Raw genomic sequence first — 19,721 nt, forward strand, 5'->3', positions numbered from 1 at the left:
AAAAACACATTAATTGGGCGTAAATCATTAAAATTTGAGCATTATATAAACTTGTTCGGATTCATGGGGATAAAAGAAACCATTGGGTTAAGGATAATTAGAAAATAACTTTGCGTAAGTATTTTTAGTGTAATATGTTGTATATATTTAAGAAAAGTACTAGTTTTATGTTCTTTACTGCAGAAATGCTTAATAATAACAAAAACTGAAAAGTCTGCTTTAGGGTATGTGTTTCTATTTACCTACTATCTACTATCTATCTGCTTTTGATCGTTTTTGATATTGATTAGATATTTGTTATAAATAGTTAGTCAAACTATGAAATGCTTTAGATAAAAAAGCTATAAGTATGTATGACGTTTTTAGTTTTTGAGTAATGATATAAACGTTGGTAATCTGTGGTGAAGATTCATTTTTATTTAGTTGGATTGTAAGTTTCACCAACATTGGAAAGCTTGTATTGAATAAAGAAGAAAGAATAACCTTTAAGTAATTTTAATTTCATGTTTTTAGGTCAATGTTCACAATTTTTAATTTAATTCGTAAATAAATGGTTTTATCGACTTAATTTAAAATAGAGTACCGAAAGTTCTGTAAAGTCAAGTTTTTAAGTAAAGTTTTTTTTCAACAACTCAACCTTGCTATATATATATATAATCTTACCATCTCCGCCCAGAATCCCGAGAAAGCACACGTGCTAAATAACTATGTCAGATCTCCGTTCAGAAGGAGATATCTCCGTCCATTACAGACGGATACATCTGGGTCCATTACAGACAGAGACATCTCTTTCCATTACAGACGGAGATACAAAGTACAAAGGTTTTGATGTTTAAATGGTTCTGGGCGGGAAAGTTAACTATACATAATTTGTATACATGAAACAATTAAGAAATTCGCTTTCTTCGCGACAATTTCAGTTCAAAGAAACTAATTGGCTAACAGAAACAAACAAATGATAACATTTTGTTTTGTTTGTTTCTCTTTTGTGACAAATATAGGAAAACTTAAGACCAAAATTGACTTGTGCAAAGTCCATGCAAGCTGCAATAACATGTAAATTGTATTTCCCATTTCACAAATCACCAATACTTTCCATTTAAAAATTTACAGTTTCAGAAAACAGTTTTAAAGCTTATTAACAACATCCCAGAGGTGTTTTAGGCCAAATTGCAAGTTTTCGGGTTGAAAATATTTATTCGAGTGTTGGTAGCGATTTAAAAAAAAAACCCATTTAACATGCATTTCTGTTAAAGTTTGAAAATTTAAACTGTTTTGAACATGTCCTAAGTTGGATAATGTATTCAGTATATTTAATGATATTGTTTTAGCCAATCAGAAAGGACATGCACTACCTCATTTAAGGTTAAGGTAGGAAGGTTAGGTTAGGTCAAGTCAAAACACCCACAAAATGAGCCTCGCTCTTCTCTGCGTATCTATTAGAACATATATAGAATATATCTCAATGATCATTTGATTCTTTTCCAGACAGTTGCAGTGAGAAACGAGCTTACGCGCTTTATGACTTCGATGCCCGAGATCATGAAGATCTCTCTTTCCGCAAAGGCGACGTTCTAATACTCAAAGACCAGAACAATATAAAGTAAGGTTATAATTATTTCCTAAATGGTTTAGATTATACTTTTGCTTGAGCTAAATTATGGTAATGTATTCGTTGATAGAAATCACGCAATAACCTTTGTAGAAACCAGTCTGGAAATGATACCGTTAGTCGTAAAGTCAGATATATAGAGAGTACTAGGTTAGTGCCGTGGATGGAGGAAGTTTATATTGTAAGGCGGAGGAATTTATCGGGTTCTAAATCCACGGCACTAACTTAATATTCTATATATCCTGTTACTTTGTTAATTATACACGAAAAAATACCATTTAACTACCAAATACCTGTTATAAAGGGGGACCAATGATTTTTCCCATGGTGACTTCGGCATGCAAGGTACCCGTATTTAATTATGCCTTAAAAAGTTAAATACGTCAATAAAATTCAAAACGTTTTTGAAAGTGAGTAAACGTTGATCAGTTACCAAACAGTATCTTGTCGTGATACAATTATTCTGCAAGTCACATTCAACATAGGTGAATGGTTCAACATCACGAGTGTTGACAAACAATCGCCACATGTTAAATGGATTTATGTTGCTATTAAAGGATAAAGTGTTGGATGATTAGAACTTTACCGGCAAAGAGAAAATTCATTTCTGTTGTAAGTCAGGCTTTGTTATTCAGCACAAAAAAAGGATTTAAATATAATTTATTGCTGCACAGTTTTCAGCATTGACGGGTGGGGTAAATGAACATGTAAAATTTCTGACCAAGTTTCGTTGCCAATGTCATTATCATGCATAGTGTAATAATTTCAGGGATAGCCAATGCTGATGCTGCTGTTGGCGGACTTTGAATCAGATTCTGCAGCATTATTTGCGCTTTTCATCTGTTATTTTAGAATAGTCCGTTTTTGCGGTCAAGTGACTTACTGACTGTAGATAAACATTACGTGGTCTATTGTTTAAATAAACTTAAATTTACATGGTACCTTGTTATTAGACCAATTTATATGCGAGTGACAGGACAAATAATATATTATGAACTTGTACTTAGAATTTGAAAACCAGACAAAGTTTTTTTATTTTATAAATACAATTTGTCTAAGAAACCAGCACTGATGAATTTGGCACCCGTCGTTTTTGTCATTTCACGGTACCGTATTCCAGATATGAAGGATGGTGTTACGCACGGCATTACGACCCAACACACCAGAATTTCCAAGCAGAGGGTTACGTGCCAATGAATTATGTGGCCCTTGAAGGTGTGTAGAGCGTATACATATAATTTTACGTACGAGTAATATAAGATCGTATACGTCAGGGATTCAAGAACACTTTAAGACGTCTTAGAGTTAACGTGTATAAAAAGTTCACATTTCATTTTAAAAACCTGTTGACTATCATAACAAGCATACCAACTATGAAATACCTGTTATGGTAATACAAAACGTTCTGAAATTAAAAGTGGAAAAATATCTTATATGCGTTTCTATCAATAGATGCTTATAGTTTAAAACATATATGAGGTGTCTGAGGCAAGGTATTACTTTGATGTATTGTATACTTTTAAGGAGACTTTAAGGAATGAAAACAATATTTCGCTTTTTCAAAAAAAAAAATTATAAGCGCGCACAGTGTCGGGACACAAATTATACGACGTTTTTTTCCGAAATGACGTTACGTTCTCATACAATACTAATCTGAAATAAATTTCCGCATTAGTTTTGGCAAAATATTGTGATAAGGCCATTGGCTACATAGTTTGTAGGAATAACAAATGCCATTTGTCTGCAAACGTATTTGGTGTGTGACTTCTGATGGTATGTTAGACACTCAATTTCTTTGTCTTTGCAGTGGTGGTTTTGTTTCTCATTATGTTTTCCTGAAATTGCAGCTAAAGTTTATCGAATATATATCACTCTTTACCAGTTGTGTCTTCAAAGGAGTTCTTACAGATTGTTTGTTTGATTTTGTCGTCTAGAGCTGTTCTTCATCATTAAAGCATTTCCATTTCCGTCGCTATCATTGTTTGAGGAAATCTTTGACAAGAAACGCCTTTGCAATTTGAAAAATGTGCTGAAGACTGCAAAACTATGGTTTCATCTTATGGCACATATTCAGATATTGATATGAACCGATACTTTCATGCAGTATGACGGTAATTTTGTTTTAAGTAAAGGTTGCATAGGACACATGTAAATTTCATGCCGTAGAACTGTATGTATTCGTACAAAATTCGATTTATTTTAGTGATTTGTGAGATATGGATTTATCTTCTGAGATGGCTTCAGAATAGTGAAAAAGGCCGTTTTCCTTAGATGGATTTCGCAAAACTCATGTTGATGTAGATTGAACATCATTCTTCATCGCAATTTCATTCATGGCGTATATTGCTTTTCAATGATCATTGTAATTCACTGTCTAAGTGTTTCTTTCATAACAACTTAACTGAATAGCGAAATTAGCATATATAGGAATTAAGCGCCTGTGTCGACACAGGAAAGTTCATCAGTATGTGCTCTATAACGTGGACATATAAACAGTTATTATTTGAAAAATAACAAGTAAGACGGCAATATATATTTGTCAGTGCAAGACTGAACTGGCGAGCTTATTTCCCGATAATTACTGAATTGCGTTGAAGTACCTAATCACCGCTATATAAGACTGTTTTGTGCTCGGCGACATTTTTCATCTGTAAAGGAGATTCACTAATGAAATATTTCCGTAAGACGTTTGCATTTAATGGCAATGATTTGACACACTTTCAGATCGGCTTATACCACAATTTAGACTCACCACCCTTCTCCAAAATATTTTTTATTCAAAGAGATACGCGTACAACAATCTTTCGTTAATATCGAGTGTTCAAAATCCAAGCATACGTTACGTGCACTGGAATTAAGTCGATAGCAGAGACGTTCACTGTTTGTTTTGAAAATCCAGGACCGATTGGATCTTATTTCAGTCAAGCGGTCCTAGGTTACGAGGATGAACATTAGATCTTTATCGACAGTCGCTTTCGCGGCTTGACAATCGGTTCTTTGTGTGTAGATGAAAAACGAAGATTTAGATTTAAACCACTGAACATAATTTTGTATTTGTATATGTTTAAATTATTGAACCTTTAATAAAAGTGGACCCCAACTCAAGTTAAGTACAGTCAGGCAATGGTTTTGCTTATGAAGCTAATTATGATTATTTTGGTAACAATTTCGTCGCCATGGTGTTTTCTATTTCAAAAGAAGGCAAATCGTGTTCGATATTTTCACTGCTATTATTTACTGGCAAAACTCCATATTTTACCAGAAAACATTAATTAAATTTTAACATTTTAATCATGTTTACATTGTAACTGTGCTGTTTTAATGTAACATTGTCATACGAATTACAACCTTAAATTATAATATTTTGCCATTTTGAATCTGATTTATCGTGATATGTTATAGTCCATCTAAACTGGATACTTGTTAACTATTAAACTGCCGTTTATTAACACTCTAGAGCTGGTCAATGACGTTCTTAGCTCGAGAAATGTTAAGATTCTATGGCTTTATTTTTATGCTTAAAGCTGCACTCTCACAAATTGATCGTTTTGACAATTATTTTTGTATTTGAATGCACCATTTTTTGCGTAAAAGTCTGCAACCAGTGGTATAAGACAAAATATCACAGCGCATATTTCATATTTACGTTTGAAAATTGATGTTTTATAGCTAAAAGCGTTACTAAAGTCTTAGGGAATATGAAATTTCGGGCAGTTTTTCAAACAAATGAGATCTGTTATTTCGTGAATTACTAATATGACTTAATTTTATTGCATTGATGCCAAAAACAGTTGATTTTGGGATAAATGTTTCTAAAAGTGTCAAAACTGAAAATCTGTGACAGTTCGGTTTTCAAAGTAGTTTAATACAATGCATCAAAATTAGATGTTATATTTCATGTTTAAGTAGCAAACGATTACGAGGTTTATGAGTTGGGAAGCGATATACTTGAGGATTTTGATGAGGTTAGTTAGAACATCCGTGTTATATTTTTGCTTTTAATCCTTAATATAATATTTATTTAGCCGTAGATGGTTGGTTGCTGTTAGCCCTTTTGCGATATTCTCCAGAAGAAGTCCATAATGGGCTCGGAAACCATCATCACAAGATTACTTTCATCAGCAGTTTTTCCCTAATATATTATTTCAATGCTGTGGTCAGTTTCATTATTTCACACTATAAAATCGCTAAAATATGAAGGTTACTTTCTTTCTCTTAACCAAAAATATAAAGCAAAACTAAGATGGCTGCCGGCTCGCGCCGACCAAATTATCATTATACTTGTTAATGTCGCATATTGGTCTCTAAAATTTGCCATTTTCGTTAATTATTAAATGTAAGATTTTTTTAAATAAAATTACGAAAACTCGGTAAAACACGTAAAACTGGATCTTTTTAAAGATCCAATTAACTAGTCGTTTGGAATAAGATATCAAACCAACATTTTAAAGTGACACTATTATTCAAAATCAGTACATACACATATATAACAAACATATATTTTAAGTGATAAACCTTTAACTACATTAATTACTTATATAATGCATTTATGGAAAGTTTTAATTACTGGTTACAAGATTGTAACCGTCACTGTATTTAACCGCAGAAAGCATAAACATATTAAATGATTGGTGAATGCTAAAAGATTTACTGTGTTGTACAATAGTCTCAAGAGGTAGAAATACCGGTTTTTATGCTCATTTCTTTCAAATGAAACTCGGACCATTGCTTTCGACAAGTATTCATCCTTTTTCCGAATTTTTAAACAATATTAATTGTGGTAAATCTAATTTGGGATTAAGATTGCATCTTATACTTTAATCAGTTGTTTTGTGATTGCAATTGATTATTAATGTTATAGATCAGCTCATTCTTGACAGATTTATTGGCAGAATGGACTACAATTACCGATATATTGCGTGAATAACATTGACATGACACAATTTCTTCTGGTTTGGTACTTAAAAGGAGCGCATAGAGTAGTTAAAAGCGTATCGGAGGGGCTATGCAATTTTATTAGATTCTTCCTTTAGAACATAGATCTTTACAGAGTCCTGTTCGATTACATGGCCAGTTTTCAGAACCTTCTTATTGCAATAACATATTGAAGGGAACATTCAAACTCCTGTAGAGATGGAACATCAGAGGCAATAGGAAAAAGGTACTTATAGTGTTTTTTTTATTGTTGATTATAGTTTTACAAACAGAAGGTACTTTCCCGACGTTTCGAAGCCAGTTTGTCATGTTTCTTTCGCTTGGCTGTTCTAACGAGATGGTTGACGTGGTTGCGTTTCTGCCTGTTAGTACGCCACTGATTGCCATTGCTCATTCGCCTGGGTCTTCTGAATTTTGTCACTATGCCTTTCAATGAGTGATGTTCGCATTTCATGCTGTAAACATTGGGGATCCGGATTGCAAATCGAGACAACCTTGCGTGTAAACATTTTTCGCATAGCTTAAGTTGATTAGTGAACAATAATTAGGAAACTAATGTAAAGTCACTAGGTAAAATATGCTCTTGACAAGTAGTAAACCTATATATCTTAAAAGACTACTAGGTGAAAGATCAAGGTCAAAGTCCTATTCAGCGGTAGGGTGCCATTAACCACCAATTGACCTATATTGATTAAGACGTTATAAGATATGTATATGGAGACACGCCCCAGGTTAAATACATAGATAAATTTAAAATGGCGTCATTCAAGGCAAAATTAAGTGATTGTGATTTGCCCTGAAGCTAAAACGGTTGGCAAATACGTAAGGATAAACCCATAAGACGTCGTTTATTTTGATTTATAATTTTCTTGAACCTTCACTTTTTCACTTTTGGAACGGTGTCCGGGTGATATTTTATGACAGATCTAAGCGAGTACAATCATGTTTGGTACATTGCTACAGGTCAAGTTGGACTTTGATTACAATGATTGATTGAGCAATGTTGACGATAGTATATCCTATAGTTTACCACTCCTGTGTCAAGACTGTGGTTTGGTCTTTGTTATTCCTGTGACAGCTCTAGTGATAATCTATCATAACTATATTTGTAGAAAACACACAGTAAGTTCTGAAACATGGTTGATTTCAATATATATGCAAAAAGCTACAGAAGCATGCTCAGTAGCAAAAAGTTTAAACATAAACCCGGTATATTTACATTCACACTTCATTCCTTAACGATGGTTGTTGTTTATCAATTGCACTTTATTTCTGTATAAAGTGCAATGGCATTTCCCATCGATATCACGTGCGTTTGTTCGATACTTCTGTCCTGTCATTGGGCGCAATAATACCAAGGGGCGGGGCATATTTACTACGGAACTATTTTTTTTAATGAAATCGTAGTACAATTATTGGCAACATGCAAAACTGTATTCTGCAGTAAAGCAGTTAAAACAAAATAAGCAACGATTATTTGATTGATTTTAATGTAGATAATTTCATGATGGATGGAACAGTTGAAGAAAAGTTTGTGTTTAAAAATGCTGTTAAATGTCACGAAAATGCAAAAACAGTTAGTTCAAAATAACCTCTATAATGGGTGCTTGTATGACGTCATGAGTGATGTCATTGAAAAAGTTTTACATTAAGCTCGATTCGGGCCGCAACATAACTCGGCAGCTGCATTTTGTTTCGACGCCATTTTTTTGCAGTGTTCATTCGTTTTGAAAGTGTTGTTTTTCGAAAAGTGACTGGATTACTGGGATTATTTACACACAATACCTATTGGGTAATCAATTAATTACCTATGCAGTCCTACTTTAACCATTATTTGTTTTGATAACTAATTTAAGCCTGAAAATTTTGTAAACATGTTCTTGATAAAATGTACAGCATCTTCAGCATCAGAGAAAAAATATTTGAAATTTCTTTGTTCATTGCATACTACATAGTGGAATCATGTCCATATAAGTCGTATGTTCTGAATAAAATCGACAGAAATAACTAAAAGTTCGGAGGAGTTAGTCGTTTTAGACATAATTTAGTGCTTTTAATAGTCAAAACAACTGCAGAAAAAACTATTTGGTAAACACATCAGCTTGCCAGGAAAAGACAACTCAGCAGAAAATATGTAAGTTATATGACTTTTGTGGTTTATTTCCTGTTTAGGTATTTGTATGCAGCTACATTATATATTCTAAAATATGTTTTTGTGCAAAAGTTTGCATCGTTGACCAACTTTCGGTCAGAAACCAGGTCGCTCAGTCTTCATTGTTATGATGCGGGCCCTGAAAGCGCATATGTAAAACAAAAAACCGGGCATTAACGGCACGTGAATTTACTGAATAATGACCGTTTTCTACCGAAAACGCCCGGGTTTTTGCGTTTTAATACACCACGATAACGTACCGAAAACACACATTGTATGCAAAAATACGTATTCATAATATTCTTGACCTTGAAAAGATAGAAAATAAACATATAAATAAGGAACTATTTTATCTGTGCATTTATTGTCGTATACAATTAGGTTACGATAGCTGTTCTTATTTACCCACCGTTGAGAACAACGAGAGAAAGAAAAGAGAAAATGCTCTTGAATAATCAATTTATTTTAGCAGAAATGTAGATTTAAATGAATGTAAATATAAGTATTAAAATTCGACATGTTGCATTTTATCGGGGTATGGTAAGCAATGGCGCAGTTCAAAATGTTGGTGGAGTCCTTCGGACTCCACCCATTTTGAACAGCCCCATTGCATACCATACCCCGATAAAATGCAACATGTCGAATTTTAATCCTTAATTAGTGGCAATGGGCAAGTTGTAGGGAGGGTTTTTAAATATATAATGTTGACACAATTGCTATTATTTTTCAGCTTAAAAGCATCATTTCCAAACACTTCTTTTTGAAAATCATTAATACTATGATTTTTTACAAATGGTAGGTATCATTTCATCCCATTAAAATTGTTTTTAGCGTAAAACTTATTAAAATTCCTCTCCAACTTCATTCAACGAACATCATCAACATTCCCTTTGATTTCGTCACCAATCAATCTGTCTTTTCCAATTGGTAAATGATTAGTTCAAAGTCTAAAGTTTCCTAGAGTTTGAACAAAGTTTGTATTAACTTTGAAATAAAATCTTAATTTCAGTTTCATAAAATTCGGTTATTGCTAAATTTTGATGAGTATACATTTCTATTCCAAATTCCAACCGCATTTATCAAATCTTATTTAAAAGCAACTGAACCATCCATAAACGCATGAACATTAAAAATTGCGCAGTAAAGTTGAGTGTCAGCTTATACCAAAATCCTAGAATGCGTTTCTAAATCATAATATTTAAAGGAAATCGACCAAAGTCGCCATACTTAGGAGTGTTTCTCTTAACATTCAGAAGATGTTTATAAAATCAATCTGAAACCTTTTTGCATAATAAGCACATCCTCGCCCTGTTTTGTAAAGCATAAGGTAGAATAGATGGGAACGCATTGTCGAATAATGCCATTTGGCAATCACAGGTATGAGACAAATTCCCCAGAAAGGCATCGTTGGTCAGAAAGCCGTTAATATAAAGGACTATATAGACAGAACAGATTTAGTATCGAATACATGTTCATGACGACCTTCCCTGCTTTCCCGTAAGGTTGAAAATATTGATCGCGTTCATTTTTCATAGAGTAAAGTATAGAGACGGAGTTGATAATTCACTATAAGACTAAGTGGATGTCATTTCCTGTCTCCTTTTTAGATGTGATTGTTGAACATGAATGCATGTGAATATCATACATAATGGCAACAATATTTTCGCCAGGATTCAATTTTTTAAATGAAAACCGATGGTATGACCTTTTTGTGCTAAAGAGAGTGAAGAAACAAAATAACACGCAGTGGATGAATCTATAAGTTAATGATAGTAGTAAATATCTTGATCATGTTAACCATATTGAAATCTTAGTATACATTATCAATAGAGGTCATCCTGTGGTAGTGATCTAACTGTTTGTTATGTATGAAGTTATTAGGCCCAAGTGTGTTGTCGCTAATTTTATAGTTGAGTTTATAATATTTATTGAAAGAACTAAATTAGTTTGAATTTTATTTGTTATTAAATATCGAATTTTCAAAAAATTCTTACTAAAGTTTACTATGTTTAATTTGTATCCTTTACAAACTTGCCTATTTTATTCTATTTTATAGTTTGTATTAATTTCTCAATTGTGACATTAATGTATACAACCCAAAACTAGTATTCCAAATGATTTTCAAGAAAAGATGTTGTAAACGTGAATTTTAAATATGCTGTTGTAAACAGTTGAAATGTTAGCCTAGAAATGCTTCGTTAAAATACAAGGAACTTAGTTATTTAGGAATAAACGTCACCTTTTTGTATTTACATCGGTTTTGTCCCGTGGTGAACCATGTGAAAACCCCGTTTATGTCATGTGATTCCTCACAATGAACCAACTTGTCAGTGTAGACATAATTATCACTATCATTAATATTTCATTTACATGAAGACACCTTTTTGCCAAAAAGTAACCATATCCACCAAAGTGATTGGGTCTGAAAAATTCACTTTAAATCCCAATTGCTCTGAGCATAGAGTACTTTTACGCACCCATCAAGACCTAAAAAAAAAAAAATGAAAACTTCGTCTTCCTATCTATACCTGTCTTAACATATATTTTCATCTAAGGTCCCGAAGATACCGCTGTAACGCAGCATTAGGAGGATAATCTTTTCCATATTGCCTGCATATCTCGAAGATTAATCGTTGACCCATTACTCAAGCTACTCGTCGCCTAGTTGCTCTATGTCCTCTAGAATGGCAAAACCAGGTTCATAGACGGTTTGAGGTAGATTGTTCCGGGAGATTAGCCCCGCTAGCCCAAATCTTTAACTATAATTCGTTGCTCATCCGCGTTTCTTTTCGGAACGGTCTCCTTGATTGGATGAGATTTATCTGTACCGTGTCTGTATTTGTTAAAAGGTAAAGGGTAAATGAGGGAGGAGTGTAGAATGAATATAAGTAAACTAATTAGCTCAATTGGATGAAACTGAATCTATAGTTTCTCACAACGACGCGATGAAACGTTTAACTAATCATGTTCATTGTTTTTGGCATTCAATCGCACTCTAGTCACAAGAGCCCAAGCAAAATCTGCCAAAAGCACACTTATTCAAATGCTTTACGCGATTGATTATTAAAACATTATTAAAAAACACAAAACTATCTATAGATATATGCTGCCAGAAATTCTTGGAGGTCATGTGTAATAATTTCAAATATTTGTGTTGCAGTCGGTTGGGCTGAATTTCATTCAAAATCTAGGTAAAAACTGATACAATTGTCCGCGATTATAACATGACTATCCGGCATGAAAGCTTATCCAAAAATGAAAGTGCCGCACTGTGGCGCTAACAACCCACAGACAAAAGCGTGGCGGTAATTTACATCCATACCTAATTTGGTATGTATCAATGCCTTTTAATGGAAAGGGGAAGTAGGAGCGAAATGCAAATAAATGAAAACAGTTATTTGAGGGTTTCCATTGCCTGCGGCAGAGGTACGCCCGCTATATTTTCTGTAAATGGCCAAAATTGAACCCTTAACACATAAATGATTTACATTTACGAATAACAATACCATTATTTTACCTTGTTACAGACAAATCAGATGACGAAGCGACTACAGCTATGTCGTCGCTGAACATTCAAGATGAGAGCGAATCCGAGGATGGTATTTATCAAAGTTTATTTTGTGCTTATATAAGTGAATCATCTGAATAACATCAACTCAAAACGAAAAGGAAGACTAATAGGACAATGTTAAGGTTGATAATAATAAAAACTTTTATAACCAGGAAAATAATTCGAGACTGACTCGAGTGAGACTGCTTACAAGGTTTTAAATCATTTGGCCTACTTTTATTTATAAAACACCCTTTTTAATGGAAGTAGAAATGTAAACACACATTTTGACTAACTTTTAATAGGTTTTGGTACATTGTTAATAATTAAAATGATTATGACCGTCATGGAACAGCGACTAAAACCTTTACCCGTATACATTTATTTGATGGTTGCTATTTTCCAACATCAAGGAAAATAAGAATGATGAAAAACTGTTTGATCCTTTCAAAGGTTTTTGAAAGACATAAGTAGTCAGTAATGCCTATCCAGGACAAAATGCACCCATTGACCCGTTCTTATTCTATATAAATGATGCAATCCTGTTCGAAGTCAATTTTTAGACGCAGTCAAGCGCGACGTGTTATCATAGCTTATGACGCTTGATATGGTTAGGGTTAAGGTTAGCGTTAGGGTTATGGATGTGGGCCATTGTTTATAATTCATATGAATTGTTTTATGTACATGAAGGCAATTGCTATGTATGTAACCCGTTGTTTGTTTTTAGTACTGTTTCTTCAATAATATACAGTCTAATATGAACAAGTTTGTGATTCGCGTTAACGTCAACGTACTTACGAATTGTTTTATGTACATGAAGGTAATTGATATGTATGTAAGCCGTTGTTTGTTTTCAGTACTGTTTCTTCAATAATGTACAGTCTAATATGAACAAGTTTGTGATTCGCGTTAACGTCAACGCACTTACAATGTAGCCTTATTATATAATGAACAGTATCATATTAACGAGTTTGGGGTTTTAGGTCCGCAACCTTTCAACAGCAGAACTATATTTGTAGCCGATTTTTGACAGGGTAGTGCATAAATCCTATACTATAATCATTGTATCTTTACACGAGACAACCTTGCGAGCCGAATAGTGTCTGTACTCGAAATAAATGATTTGGCGCACATATTACGTCATGGTTATTGAACACAAATTTGGGATCATGCATATTACATCGTCTAGACACGGGTAAATACAGGTGTAAATATACAATGAATTATATTATAACGGGATTTCATTTTCTTCCATTTGTGTATGAGTAATTAAGTTTAGAAAGGTTGGTGTTATCATACTTTTAATGGCCTCCAGAAAATAAAGGATTGTGTTTGTTTTGAAACAATTTATTTAGGCTTGTATTGTTATGCTACTTATCGGTTAATGCTTTGGTGTCTGTAGTATTTATTATTTGCATATTTTAATAATGATAAAATACTAGTTCTTTTGTATAAAACGAAGAAGATATATAGCTATAGTAGCGCAGATTTGATTGGCAAAGAATGGTAAACGTAGGTAACATACACGACAAAGGTAATTGAAAACGCAAATAGCATATACTGTGGTCTCAAATCTGTACTAAATAAGTGTAATTTTAATATCAAATTAAATACCTCTATATTAATGCACATGCACAGTTTATCCCGGCAAAATTAAGTTGTCTTTCCCTTTACAGGGCCGAGCAGAGCAGAAGCTTCAACTACTGATTCAGGTTTGTGAATTTCTGAAACTATAATAATATTAACCTTATATGTGATAGTTTCTGCACCTATTACCCGAGATAATGGAATTTTGCACAACGAGCACAAAATACAAGTTTTGTATAATCTCTTAAACACGTCAGGCAAGCATTTAAGCGATGACATTTGGTTAGCCAAAATGTTGCCTCGTTACAAATTATAAAACCTCACATGTTATACGCGAACTACAGAACTGCTTGGCAAACTTAAAGGAGAATTTGATGTCGAATCTTTTAAAAGCATTACAACGAAAACTTTGAACATAAAGGAAACTCTATTGCAATTTTAAAACTGTTACAAACCTTTTATACATGTACAAACCTAACCCTTCATCATTATTAAATTCATGGCGTGCATTTATTTCCAATGGACATTACAAGTTACTATCTATAGATATTTCTTTCCTAAGGATCAAAGTTCGTTTGAAATCTTGAGAGATACAAGGTTTTTAAATCATCCTTTAAGTAAAGTTTAAAGCAAAATGGACTTATGTAGGTGATAAACGCATGCATGGACGCAAGAAAGAAGTTGCTAGTGAATCAGTCAGTGTTCGATACTATTTAGCGTGTTAACAATTACTATAAGTGAAGTAAGACTGACATACTCAGTGATTACGTTGATTAAATACGTCTGTTAAGCTCATTTACCTTAAGTTACTGAACTACGTTTGAATGACCTCATTGAAACACCCAAGTTCTACTGTATTACACTGTATTATGGCAAAGAAAGTATCTTACAAACTGTCTACATTATCGTGAAATTCGTCGATACTGTTCTTGTCTATGTGTAGTAGGACTTTTTAACTATCGTGGATTTTCTCTGAGTGAACATTGAATGTCTGCCTTTTTTAATGCCAATAATTATTTGCACTTACTTGACGTTGGTCTTTTGCCACAGTTAATACTTCCATTCCGAGCTGTGTACAGCAATATTTTGTTAATGATGACTTCTTTTTATCAAGTGGTCAAAATGTTCGCTCCATACTCAAGTATGTTACCTTGTGCTTAAGATTGCAAAGGTAGGAGATAAATGACATGATTACGTTTAATGTAAAAAATCAGCCCCTTGTTGGTTCCCCCACCCTTTCTTGAGATGCATCTAACCAGTAATGGATCAAAACGTTCTCTAGCAATTGTTTGTCATTGCATCCCGATGCATCTGTAACATGTTTTACTCAATATTTTACAGTAAGTCTTGTTTTTATGATTCTAACAACTTATAATTACAAAAAACAACAACAACCCAGCAATATCATTTAAAGTCCGTGGGAGTGTGTTTGTTGGGATCATTTCACTGTCACAACAACAACCATATGCTATATGAAGCATCATCGTTTGTATTCTCGTATCTCAGAAGGCGAATAAATGTTTTAAAGAAAGTGATTTGATTAATCGATTGTTTGTTGTGTAAAATTACCATAGAATTCATTTTTAAGTTAGACAGTTCAAAACTATACCTTAAATATAATAAAACATTTAATTTATGTTCAAGCATTTGTTGTTTGTTATGATGTCCAAACAAAACAAATGTTGGAGCATAATTCAGTTTCAAGAAAATGTTAAAAAAGGAATAAGATTTCAATAATAATCGGTAAGTTTTGTTTATTTTCAAACAAGTCTGTTAGAAAACACATAATACTTTTTTCCATCTAAAATTGTTCATTTGACGGACATTTTGATGTTTCAAATGTAAAGTTTTCATTTTTAAGCAGAAAAGTAACAACAATTGGCTATAAAAGTTATTCGTTTAGTTGTTATTTTTACTACAGGGCAAATAGCAATTATCGAAAGGCTGATTTTACTGCTGTTATTTCACTGATAAAACTTCATATTTCCACGGAAAGCATAAAATACATCTGAACAATATTCACACCATAATATATTACTGTCCCTCTCAACTGGGTCTTCGTTACATATCAACTGGGTCTTCGTTACATATCAACTGGGTCTTCGTTACATATCAACTGGGTCTTCGTTACATATCAACTGGGTCTTCGTTACATATCAACTGGGTCTTCGTTTCATATCAACTGGGTCTTCATTTCATATTCAACTGGCTGTCTTTTCCGTTATATTATCATACCTTAAGAGCTGACCATGACTTTCTCAACTCGAGAAATTTAACTATTTTCATGGCTTTAGGCTGAAGTGAAAAGGTACTGTAAGAGTACGAATACGAAGATTATAAGTTGGGAAGTGATATTCTTGATAACCTTGATGTGGTAAGTGAAAACTTGAACATAGGTGTTATCGTTTTCTTCAAATCGATATTATATTATATGCTTAGAAGTAAATGCTGGGTTGCTACTCGCCGTAATGCTATGCTCTCCCGAAGATGTCCAGAAGGGGCTCGAGGTTGAGTATCTCATAATGGCGCGCAACAACCAACTATTAATATTTTCTAAAATACCTTTATGTTTCCTTTCCATTCATTTTGTTATGTATTCTTGCAATACTGTTTAATAAAATTCAACTGAATATATAACATATAATTTCGTATATCTTTCGATTGATCTACGTTGCTGTTGGGATCAAATGCGTGCAACTAAGCCTTGTCTTTACGAAACGGTTCACTATCAAATCGAAGAGAGTAACACAGTTCCTTGAAATTCTTTACCCAAAACGATATAATTAATACATTGCAATATCTAACTCAAATATGGTGTTTCTACTGTACGAATACTCCATTCCGGGTTTTGTTTTCCTTATAAATCAATAGAAGTTTGAAGTAAACACAAGTATTCATATCACTCAAATATCATTCCAGATAAGCTAGCGCTTGCTAACTTATGACTCCATTTAAACATGGATGTTATCATTACCGCACACGCACACACGCACACACACACACGCACACACGCACACACACACACACACACACACACACACTAATGAGATATTATCAAATCAATATTTCGTTTTTGGCTTACCATCATAAACTTTAACATACAAGTTTTGTACAAACTGTTATTTAGTATAGTATGTCTAAGTGGAATTGATGGAATCCTATCAGATATCGGATACCGAAACAGAGGAATACAAACGAATACTGAAGGAAACGGGATACACAGCTCTTTGAGAAAAGTTAGAAGAGCCCATCTATGGATGGAAAAAGGTCCAAATAAATATTGCTGTAACAGGAGAACCTGGCACAGGGAAGTCGGCCTTTATCAACTCTATCAGAGGGCTGAAAGCTGATGATCCTGGTGCAGCTGAAGTATCCTTGTTCGAAACTACTATGAATCTGAGCGGTTACCCACACCCTGACAATCCAAATCTTCGCATTGTAGGTGAATTAACCTTCACGCGGGATAACTACTTGCAGAAAGCAGCATTAAGTCAGTTTGACTTTTTGTTACTCCTGTCTGCTTCGCGGTTTAAGGAAAATGACATTTGGCTCGCAAAGGAATTTCTTAAGTTGAAGCCAAATTTTCACTTGTTCTTTGTACGAACAAAGATCGACGATGATCTTCGCTCCTCACAAAAAGGACGACGAAAACTGCAGACCGCCGAAGATATGCATGCATTGCAGCAGGAAATCAAAGAGTGGGCAAGGCTCAATCTTGTGAAAGACGGGATATCCAATGCAAACATATATATTGTTAACAACTATGACACAGCAGCTTTTGATTTTGGTACAATGTATTCGAAACTGATGCAAAACGTTTCTAGACTTGAAAGGGAGGCAATGATCATGGCCACAAAGGAAGTTGTTCAAACGAAGCTCGCTTTTTTGAAAAGTAGAATCAGCTTGGTTTCTCAAACTGCGGCAGAGGCTGCAGTCTTTGCAACTGCAGTCACAAACAAGTATCCGGCAGAAATATACGTGTTGCTAGAGGAGTGCAGATTGTATCGTTCGCAGCTAGGACTCAATTTAAATTCGTTAGAAATCATCGCAAAACGTTTTGAAATTGATTTCGAAGAATTGCTGGTCAACTTGTCAATGACATCTTACATATATGTAGATTGTGAGGATGGGTTTGCCAACTTTTATACAAGGTTTGGAATAATTGAACCAAAAATTTAAACTTATTGGAAACATGTTAAAGGTCAAAGCTCACCAGAAAGAAGGCGCTTTTATTCTGAAAGAATTCCTTGACATGTGTGCGAAAGAAACACATGACCTTCAGATGTACATGGCCAAGGCTTTAGAGGGATCCGAATTTTAGAGTCTAGACAGGAGAACCAAACGTCATTTTCCTTGAAACCGTCGAATGTAGATAAAAACTTCTGCTTTATACGCTGCTCGAAACCAATTTTGTGTGTGTGTTTTTTTTTTAAATTCTAATATTAGATCTGTAAATGAAATTTGTTATGTTTGTGAATGTTTCTATTGTTGGAAGTGTTTTGTATTGATAATTATCACGATTGCCGAGCTTGGCTCTGCTGTGTCGATTGCAGACTGAATAGGTTACTCCTTTTATTCGCGATAAATGATAACATAACTTTCTTACACTGAATAAATATAAAAAAATAAAAAAATAAACTGAATGATTTCGTCCGTCAGAAAACCATCAATTTTTATCAGATGGTCTTCATGAGCTCAATGTCATGGTTGGAAAAGTAAGATGTCCGACCAAACCTTTCGTCTTGAGGTAAAAAAACAAATATTGTCTTGTGATGTCATGGAACGGTTTTAAAATGTCGATTTAGAATGCATGATTGAATTTTAATTATTTATGTTTACTGTTTGTGTTAAGATGTTGTATCATTGCCGTTTGTGTATTTCTAAAGAAGATTAATATATATGTTTCATCTATTTCTATTTCGTCTGAATGTTTTCAATTCTGATTTGTTTTATACCGTTATGAGATGTATGCAGTTTATTAACTTCGGTTTAAACAATATTTATTTTGCCAAACATAACATAACTTAATTGTTAAAATAAAAAAAGAACATTAGAACAGAAAATAAATCGGCTAAATTTCATTATTTGACCTTGACCCTGAAGTAGATAAGGTCATATGTAAATTTGAGAAACATTATGAAAGAAGTTAATCCATGAAAATATTCACCCTTATTTACATTACATTTTTAATGATTTTAGTAATTTATGGCAGCCATCTGTTATTATTAGGCTGAATTTGATGAATTTCAGTTTCATAAAATTTGGAAATTTCTTCATTTTAGACATTTACAACATCTCAAAATGAAGTAATAACCGAATTTTATGAAACTGACACTAATCTAATGCAGCCTTATAATAATAGATGGCTGCCATAAATTACCATAATGGCTTGATGACAAAGGCTCATTAAAGTTATAATAAATCAGTTCAATTAACCAAAATTATATTTAACACATAGTTAAACATGTATATTTTCAATATGATACATTGCCTTAAACATGATATGAGATTTGACAAAATTCAAAACTACCGTATTTTGTAATATGAAACAAGTGAAGAATGTTCACCCGGCGAAAATATAGACAAAGACCAATTCACGTTGAAAATTATAATTTCTTGGTAAGCTTCAAACAAAATACCTGGCTCATAGGTGCAATGACCCGTTAAGTAAACGTTAACACCGGTTTCCTTTTCCGATGGTTCCCGTCCTTCGGCCCTTTTCGCTCATCGACGAAGGCGAACCGGGTACTTCATCATTTTGACAGAACAATGTCTGGCTAGCGTTTGTGATAATTCGCATTTTGAAGCATTTTCATCGTAGACTGTTACTATTGACTAAATATATAATATAATTTAATATTTGTCTTGAATTTTTTCGAATTTAT

The 19,721-nt window shown here is 33.5% G+C and overlaps 1 protein-coding gene across 1 annotated transcript; it reads left to right on the plus strand.

Moving 5' to 3' along the window:
- The first annotated feature begins 707 nt into the window (after positions 1–707).
- On the plus strand, positions 708–18,015 carry LOC128213802 (T-cell-specific guanine nucleotide triphosphate-binding protein 2-like). Its single transcript, XM_052919860.1, has 5 exons — positions 708–822; positions 1,489–1,603; positions 2,733–2,827; positions 12,227–12,298; positions 17,129–18,015. Exons 1-5 carry the CDS (start codon positions 708–710, stop codon positions 18,013–18,015), a joined length of 1,284 nt encoding a protein of 427 aa, XP_052775820.1.
- Positions 18,016–19,721: the final 1,706 nt, after the last annotated feature.

The sequence above is a fragment of the Mya arenaria genome, chromosome 13, assembly GCF_026914265.1.
Source record: "Mya arenaria isolate MELC-2E11 chromosome 13, ASM2691426v1".
In the NCBI taxonomy this organism is placed as follows: Eukaryota; Metazoa; Mollusca; class Bivalvia; order Myida; family Myidae; genus Mya; species Mya arenaria.